This window comes from Echinops telfairi, unplaced genomic scaffold (genome assembly GCF_000313985.2).
Source record: "Echinops telfairi isolate 266 unplaced genomic scaffold, ASM31398v2 ScPeMD7_9;HRSCAF=40, whole genome shotgun sequence".
NCBI lineage: Eukaryota > Metazoa > Chordata > Mammalia > Afrosoricida > Tenrecidae > Echinops > Echinops telfairi.
In genome coordinates, this window is record NW_022103906.1 from 12,073,788 (window position 1) to 12,083,582 (window position 9,795).

At 40.5% G+C, this 9,795-nt stretch overlaps 1 protein-coding gene across 1 annotated transcript; it reads left to right on the plus strand.

The window, feature by feature from the left end:
* The first annotated feature begins 1,006 nt into the window (after positions 1 to 1,006).
* LOC115868312 (beta-defensin 130B-like) lies at positions 1,007 to 6,970 on the plus strand. Its single transcript, XM_030884693.1, has 2 exons — positions 1,007 to 1,064; positions 6,789 to 6,970. The coding sequence occupies exons 1-2, from the start codon at positions 1,007 to 1,009 to the stop codon at positions 6,968 to 6,970; spliced, it is 240 nt and encodes a 79-aa protein (XP_030740553.1).
* Positions 6,971 to 9,795: the final 2,825 nt, after the last annotated feature.

The following is a 9,795-nucleotide window of genomic DNA, read 5'->3' on the forward strand; positions in this document are numbered from 1 at the left end:
GTTGGGGGCAAGTGAGTAGCTAATAACGATGTTACAAGGATGAAGAAAATATTCTAAAACTGATTGCAGTGACAATTGTACAACTCTTTTTTATCTGATTAAGCTATTGAATGCATGATATGTGAATTATATGCCAATAAAACTGTTGGAAAAATAATAATAAAGTGTTGAAAAGCAAGGATATTACTTTGAAGACTAAGGTGCACCTGACCCAAGCATGGTATTTTCAACTGGGTCATATGCATGTGAATGTTGGACATTAAATAAGGAAGACTGAGGAATTAATAAGTTTGAATTATGTTGCTGGAGAAGAATATTGAAGGTACCATGGACTACCAAAAGAAGAAATAAATCTGTCTTGGCATAAATACAGCCAGAATATTCCTAAGAAGCAAGGATGGCGAGACATCATCTCATGTGCTTTGGACATGTTGTCAGGAAAGGCCAATCCCTGAGAAGGACATCATGCTTGGGAGAGAAAAAGAGAATACCCCTGGACCAGATGGATTTATGCAGGGGCTGCAACATAACAATTGTGAGGACAGCACAGGACGGAGCAGTGTTTTGCTTTGTTGTACAAAGGCTTCCTATGAGTTGGAACCAACTCAACAGCACCTAGCTTTAGCCTAATTGTGGAAAAGAGTATACTGTGATGGAATTCACTTACAAATTAGAGGAATTTTGTTAATAAGGACTTTCTACCCTCACATAACCTTACTTCTTTGCCCCCTCCAAAGGATATTAGCTGAAAGTACAGACCTTTAAGGAAATTGAGAGCTTATACAAAAAATTAAAAGAGTTAGCCATCTGGATTTCTATAAATAAGTTAATTTGTCATGAAATTCAAATTTTAGGGTTTGGAAATATTCCAACGGAAGTTGTTTTATTTTATTTGTTAAGCTTCACTGACCAAGAAGAATCAAGGAAGCTATGGGCCCCAGAAGTAAATAAAAGGCTCTGTATTCCATTATTCCTCACCACTCACCTCTCCACTGGGCATTCAATAATGAGATTCCATTTCCTTTTTTCTGTTCTACTCCTCTTTGAGACTATAATACCAAAAGGTAAGATGATGAATTATTACAGGGACCGGTGTCTTAGAAGGCCAACTAGACTGTTCAGTTATACTGTACAGTAGCCATCCAACCTGGAGACCAATGATCAGCCTTGTGGGTTAATAAATTCAACATTATCATCATCTCTCTTAGAACTGATGAGGCCAAAATTGAGAATCAGAACAAACAATGTTGTCTTCAGAATATAAAATACAAGATTTTCATGATTAGAAAACAAGACCCAGTTGGCAAGATAGTGGATAGTGGAGCTTTAATGTGTATCTTAAGCAAGTAGGGGTCTACTCTATAAAAGGAAGAGTGGAGATGGCGGTAAAAAAATCGCTGTCCATAGGTTCAGAGCTGGTTAGTGAATGGAGGTGATACAGAGTCTATTAATGAAGAATATCTGTGAAAGCTTGCTTTCTTAGGCAAATGAAACAGAGTTCACAAGAAAGGAATTTATCAAGCTCTAATACAGCAGTTCTCAACCTGTGGGTCGCGACCCCTTTGGAGGTCGAACGAGCCTTTCACAGGGGTTGCCTGATTCATAACAGTAGCAAAATTACAGTTATGAAGTAGCAACGAAAAAAATTTTATGGTTGGGGGTGGGTCAACACAGCATGAGGAACTGTGTGAAAGGGTCATGGCATTAGGAAGGTTGAGAACCACTGCTCTAAAAGAACAGTATATACTGGTAGCTGGGTTCAGGGGAATTTGGGGAAAACAAAATCAATGGAATGACGTTTCAATGGCAAAATTTTAAGCATAAGGCAGGAAAAAGCTGCTTAAGAATCTGAGTTGTGTGCCTTAGTGCCCATGACTTAGAAGTCTGATACCAAAACATAGTAACAAATGGAAAAGAGGAGGAGTCGGGGAGGAGAAGGGGAATGCCGTGATCTTCAAGCTACTTCATCCAGATTCTCCTAAGAACTGAACCCTCAAAATATTTATCTGTCGTCCTTGAATACATAGGTTAAGTTTGAATAACTAACATTCCACCTTTAGTTATCTCTGAGATTCTGCTAAATATAATCAGATCTACATCCCTGTTTTATCTTTGCCTAGTCCATAGGCATTTGGGGATCTATCTGACATTGTTGTCTTCCCCTACAGGAGTTTAAGTATTTCTTTTTAAATTTTAAACCTGTATCCGAAGACACAGCTAAAGTGAGGCACACTTTTACAGCAAACGCACATGTAAATTTGTAGTTTCTTAATAATAATTTAATGATCAGCCTTTCACTTTACAAATAAGAGATCAATTGTCAACATAAAGAATATGATTTTTCCAAGGTCACACTGGTAGTAGCAACACAGAGCTAACACCAAGGATCTTGACATCTGTGTTAATATTGATTTCATCAATCCCCAAGCATGGTTGTGTGCATGAAAAAGATAACTCTGATTTACGTCAGACTTCCTGCCTCCAAATATTCTAATTAGTTACTGAGGAAACTAAGGCATATTTCAGGTTATCTATTTTGGATGCCTTTGAACACCCAATTTTTTACCTTCAAATTCTTCAGTGTTTGTGGTAGGCATGTCAGATATTCTTAATGTTCTAGCATTATTATTGATCTATAGCCTCCTGATTTGTGGTTCCTAAAATTAAATAAATGACTCAAATCTCAAGTAGCTGGAAACACTTTCTCTGAGATATTTATGTGTGCAAAGTTGATGAGTGAGTATCCTCTTTGCTCATATTTGTTCTCAAACAGCAAGACTGAATTCATTTCAACAGAAAGGACTGTTTAAATCTAATGTTATGAGCTGGGCTTTTTTTAAAAAGGTGAAGGATGGTTGAAACTTTTGGAAATGCAATTTTGGCGACAGCAACACCCAAAACAAAAGAAAAAAATCCTACAATATAGAGATTTAAAAATACCGAAGGTAATGTTTCAGTCTAAAAGTGTAAATTAAATTGGTAAGAGGGGTAACTATTGTAAAAGCCTGAAAGAAGTTATGGGAAATATGATGAGAAGAAATATTGGCATAGGAGTTACAAAATTTAATATATTAATGGTAAGATCAAACAATCACAGATATAATAATACATCTAAGAGTAAGGATCAGAAAGTCAAAAACAAGATACAGCCAAGATGTAAAAGAACTAAGAATCAAAAGATTGTCCAATGTCTGATTCTTTTCTTCAGAAATTGTTTCCAGTTTACCTTTATTTCCAATCACATCTTCTATTGATTTTTACCACATAGCCTTAAATATTGCAAGAACCCAATGCTGTTGGGTTTATTCAGACTGATAACCACCCTAAAGATAACCACCACAAGGGTTGCGAAGCTGTGATCCTTCACAGAATTAGACTGCCTGATTTTTCTCCTACAGTGTGGCTTAACACACTGCACCACCAGGGATTCTCACACATGCACACAGATATGTCCACACTCACCTGCACATTGTGTCTGAAAGCATCCTTACATACTCTGAGAGTTAGAAGCATTATACTGAGAGAATATTCCTTATAAATTACAACATCTCTATTCCACTGTCTTGAGTTGGCTATTTATGTTGCCATACAATGATTATCATTGAGACAGAGATAAAGCTAAAATAGTTAATGCTCATTAAAATGAAATCTGAAATCTCCAATCATTACATGATCAAATAAAAATATACATATATAATATAAAAATATACTTGACCTGCTAGTTAGTTCCTCTATAATTTTTGCTAATTCTTTTCTTTCAAAACCATTGCACTGGCTGAAACACACACTTGTCTATCAAACATAGCTCCCTCTGCCTTGCTCTCTACTCAACAATTCACTGCCATTGAGCCAGTACTGACTCACAGCGACCCCCTGTGGGTTTCTGAGACTTTAACTGTTTACAGGAGTAGAAAGCCTAGTCTTTCTCCTGCAGAGCTGCTGGTGATTTTGAAATGCTGGCCATGCAGATCGCAGCCCAATATATAACTACTACACCACCAGAACTCTATTCTCAGGTCAACGCAAAGTCCAGGAGCAGCTTTCCCATCGCGTTCTGCAACCATGGTGTTCACCTTTACATTGCCCTAGTCAGCACCCCTAGCCCAGCTCATTCCTTTATCATTTACTCCCTTTCTCTCTGTACCAAGGTTCCGAGGTGCTGAAGGTCAATGTGTTAAATTTAAATGTACCCCTTTTGTCACTAGTCTGTCTCTCTTTGTCTACATTATTTTTGGATAGCTTGTGAGTAAAAACTTTGAACCTGGAAGCTTTTTGACATTGAGAGTAGGTAGGACGTGAGGAATTGTTGTGACATTGGAGGGATAAAATTAATGAGTACCTAGAACTCTTACAGAAAAGTGTTAACTAGAGAAGAGTGTGGTGAGTGCATAAAGAGGCTGCTGTAGGATCCCATGATGTTTGATCCTTAGGAAAGAATGCCTAGTGTGGGTGCATATATGTTAGGGAGTGGGGGGGAGGTCAATAAATAGTTAACCATATTCAACAGTATATTGTTAAGTATCTAATTTTTATAAAGACTGTTAGATACATTTATACATTTGGAAATAAAAGAGTGTTCCCTCTCTATGTGGAGAGAATTCTTATTCTGTAATATTATGTTAAAATAATCTTTAATTACTAATCAAATGATTACACAAATTGATATATTATTTTAACTTCTAATAAGTACGATGAAGAAGAGGCTGGAAGACAATATAATTTCACGTGCAAGTAAAATTTTGCTGAAGATTATTCAACAATGATTGAAGAAATTCATTGACAGGGAGAGGCCAGAAATTCAGGGCAGATTCAGAAGAGGATGTGGAATAGGGATATCATTGGTGGGTCTTTTTTTTTTTTTTTCATTGGTGGGTCTTGACTGAAAGCAGAGAATACCAGAAAGATGTTTATCTGTGTCTCATTGACTATGCATAGTGTGGATCCCAGCTCAACTATGGATAACTATGGGAAATAATTGTGCTCTTGCAGAACCTGTACATAGACCAAGAGTCCGTCATTTAAACAAAGCAAGAGGATAAGATAAAGCTTTATACTCTAATAAATATTTACAGCTTTGGAAACCCACAAGGGTTATTCTAGCCTATCCTATAGGGTTACTATGAGTCAGAATTGACATGACTATCGGGGAGTCACTTGACACACACACCAACCTCTCCCCAGGCTTTGGGGTTACCCCCATCTTATTGTCAATCCTAGTTGCTATGGGGGGATCATGAGGGAGACTAGCAGGGCCTCCTTGAGAACCCTGTCTTAGCACCCTGCAAAGAGAGGCTCAGCCCGAGCTGCCTCTTCCCCTTGTCCTGCCCCACATCCAGCAGGGGAGCAGGACCTTAGAAGCCCGGCAGAGCCAGGGGGCTGTGGGGGCTGTGAGCCTGAGTCAGGGGAAGCGCTGGCCTGGAACTGACGCCAAAGGACACCGCAGCCTGGCGTGATGGGTGCTGCCCACTTGTCCCAGGCTGCCATCTAGCAGGTTGGAGCCCAAGTTTCTGGAAGCCACTGTCTCAACCTGGGCACAGGCAGTAGGGACCTTGCTTCTCTGGAGGCCCAGCTTGGCTCTTGAGAGGAGTGTGTGGCCTGCCCTCAGCCAGGCCGCCCAAATCACTACTTCTTGCTTGGCATGAAACAGACCAACCACCCCACCCCCATCTGAGAGGAGGATAACACTGCTGCCCTGTCTTCCCTCCTGGTGGCTTTGGTGCCACATCACAGCTACACAAGGGCCTTGGGTGCAGTCACAGTGCACTAGACTTAAGTCTTCTTGTCTTAATCAAGAAGGTTCCTCCAAGCCCCAGCTGTGACTCCCAACTGCTCAGGGCACTGTCGGCGAAAGGCTGGGTCTGGCGGGAAGATGAGGGCCAACCCTATTGCCTCATAGTGCTCAGCCTGGCTACTACTATAGGGTGAGGGACTCCAGGCTCAACAAACCAAGAGGAAAGTAGAGCTGCCCACTGACAAGCTAGGGAGGAACAAGTGGCTTCTCTGGGCTCAGTTGGAGCAGCAAGCCAGGACACCCAGATCCTCTCCACCCCTTCCTGGACATCTTTATCCCGAATCTAGATGGCCAAGACCTCCCAGGCAGGTTGCCCTGCTCCCATTAGGAAAGTCCAAAGGTGATTCAATTTCAGTGCTGAAGGAGTAAACCCCAAGGCTTCCCTGCAATGCTGGGGAACTACCCTTCCAGCAAGCTTTAGACATTCAGATGGAGTGTGTCCCTGTCAGTGGGCAGTCACTGCTCTGGCAAACAGCTGTGCTGGAGAGCCCGCGGCTCTGCTGGCCTTGTGCTGCATGTGAAATAAGCTGTGTCCCCCTCTGCACATTCCTGCTGCAGGCACCCCATGCCCCCTCCCTGCAGGCAGGGCCAGTGCTACCCGTGGTTCCCAGTGGGCAGGGTGTGGGGCTATGCTGGAGTTGCAGGAGTGTTTTTCATTAAAAAGGGGTGGGGGTAGTTTAGTTTTGTTTTTATGCCTTACCCAATAAAGGACAAAGACACACCTCCCCAGTTATGGTGACAAAAAATAAACCCCTCATTTCCAAAGGTAAGAAAAACCTCCATCAAGTGCCCTAGAAGTCAACAAGGCCTTGCAATTTGTGTATAGCCCCAACTGTTTAACAACAAAAAAGCACTTCTTCTGCCTGAGTGTCTGATCATTTTATTTATCAATCATCTCTTCTATCCCAAAATCATCTTCTGAAATGATTTTGTTGCTCTATGTACATTTCCAATAGTTTGATAGTAGATTAATGATGTCAAATCTCTTCCTGTGCAGCAAAGACTGGCGTTATTCCAGGGAAAAAACAATGTGTTCTTTTGAAAGGGGTGTGCAAAGACAAAGGATGCTCCTCCTTAGATGATACCATCGGGGTGTGTAATCATGAAAAAAAATGCTGCAGGAAGTGGTGGATATTGGAACCCTATGCAACGCCAATTCCCAGAGCAAAATCTCCTTAAATGGGAGCAAACTGTAGGCTCTTGAATTCCAGAACTCATGGATGCATTTTGAAGACTCCTATTTAACCCTGTTTCCCTTGACTTGAAATAAATGCTGTCATCATTGTACCTAAACTTATCCTCAGGGCACTTTTTAATGCACATGAAGGATTCTTAAGAATGATAAAACAAACAAAACAACAGAAGAACCTCAGACTCTAAAATTTTATGCAAAACATGAGGTGAAGATAAAAATTATGGTTGTGCCAAATAGTAAGGGTATAAATAGCAATAGGTAGTGTTCAATTACTTGAAGTAGAATAGCAACCCTTTTTCGTAGTCGTAGTTAATTACTAAATATTACTTTCACTATAAATATGGATACAGATTAGAGAATATGTAGTGATGATGCAGGTAAAGCTGCACCTGAGAATTAGGTGAATTATCCACCGAGACCCACCAACACTGAATAGGCCAGGTCTCCATTCACATCCCATCCTATTGCCCCATTACTCTACTCCCTGCACTCTTCTACTGGAGATGTGTAGTAAAATACCTAGGTCCTTTACATAAACTTACTCCCAAGAGAGGGGGGAAAGACAGTGGTAATGAGAACTGAGCATTCACTGGTAATTATTCCCATATAATTTCATTTTCTGGAGCTTAGAAAATTCAAGTGTCAGAAAGAGGCCTGGAGTGTTACATGGTATGACAATTGCTAAAATGGCAAGAATCTTCTAGAATAAAAACATGTGCCACAAACAAAATTCACGTTTTTGTTTTCTTACCCATAACATCTATACTAATCAATCAGGGGATATGGGCTGTGGGGCCTAAGAGTCTATTAATATAACAACCATGCCACCTTCACTGAGCTGTTTCCTTAATATAAGGATTGCTCTTTCTAGTATAGGAGGTACCCCCCCCCAAAAAAAAAAAAAAGGAATTCCACTGGACAGATGGGAGCTGTGCTAATATGCATTTTTCTTGCCAGGAAAGCATCCAGCAACTCACTCTGTGTTAGTGTACCCAGTGGCATCACCTGGGAAGGTTCTCTCTGGTCACAGTGAATTTTTTTTTTGTAAAAGCAGTTTCACTTGAACCTCATCTTTTGTGATTGTTGATTTAAGAGAACAGTGTGGAGCTGTGAAATTTTGTTTCCTGCTCAGAGAAAAGTGCTGCACAAACTATTGTGATATTGAACACAGTTTACAAGGACAACGCTATGAGAAAAGCTCAAATATGAGTGGATTTCTTTTTTTTCTTTTTCCTTTTTCTTTTTTTTTTTTTTGAGAGGTTTCCTTGTTTCACAAAAGGCGAAAGGTTGATTGATTACAAACCTCGTTCTGGATGTCTGTCAACTTCCTGAATGGACAAAACAGACTAAAATGTTGACTCATAGTGCATTTGGAGTTCATTCCACCAGGAATGTTAATCAAGCTTTCTATTTAGAAGTTCTGAAAAGATTGCATAGCACGGTGTGACAAAAAAGGCCTGATTTGTGGCAGATAGGGGACTGGTTTTCCCACCACGACAATGCACCTGCTCACGCAGCCATCTCAGTACACCAGTTTTTGACCAAAAAAACCCAGCATGTCTCTCTTACCCCATGCACCTTACTCACCTGAATATGCTCCGTGCAACTTCTTTTTGTTTCCACGAATGAAGAGGGGCATGAAAGGACATGATTTGATGAGGTGAAGAAAATAACGAGGAAGTGCTGTCAGCCATCCAAACAGATGAGCTTGAAAAATTGTTTCCAAAAATGCAATCACAGATTTTACAAATGTATTAAGTGTAATGGAGAGTACTTTGAAAGCGATAAGATTGTTTTATTTTTAAAAACTTAAATACATAGCTTTGGAAGAAAAAAAATCCCGGTGTTTTTTGGTGGGGGAGTACCCCCTCATATGTACATAGAACAAATTGTGATCATCTTAGAATTAGGTCTCAGTATAATATAGTAAATAAAGCTCCTCCAGAGAAGAACAGTCACACCTTTTTCATTAAATGTGTCACTACATTGTCCAACACAGCATTTCAGAAATGTCCCAATAACTGCATGACAATATTAACATACTTGAATTAAAGGAATAAATTTATTGCAATAATAAAATGCTAATAAAGGAAAGATAAATACATTTAAGTTTAAACTAAAAATGTGGCTAAGGGTCCAAAGTTTTTACAATGAATATAAAATATATATAAGAAAAAATCCATCTCTTATTCTCCATTTCAGAGTCTTGAAGGACTTTTGAAGTTATATTAATTCAATAACAAGCCTCCCATGATCCTAATATTTAAAATCTCCTAACAAAAAGAACAAACAAGCCGGTCAAGGGAAAATGGCGACTCGATAGGACTCACCCATCCAGAGCTCCTGCTGTCAGACCAGAAAATTGGGAGGTAAGGTGAAGCAAACGGGGAGGTGGAGTCCTGAAATTAGAAATAGGATACTAGGGTCAATCCTGAGCCCCTTTTTAACGTGTGATTTCGACTCACAAAGCAAACCAAGAACGCTCTAAAGTGTTCTAGCTTTGACGAGCCCATGGGCGCCAGCTGACAAGCTCCTCCCGTCCTTGCCGGGAGCAGCGACTTCTCCAGACTGACGCCCTAAAGGGGACAGAATCCCAGACACGAGGAGACCCCCACACCAGAGCTCTCCATACCAGAGCTCTCCATACTGTTGGCTGTCTTGAGCTCACAGCCTGGGGAGTGGAGGTAGCAGGTAGCCATAATTTGGAGTAGAAGATTTTTACCTGAGGCAGATCACGGTGTGGGAGAATATAGGCAGATGGTCGGAGTGCAAGGAGCGAATTTAGTTCCAATTGGCCAAGAAGGAAACA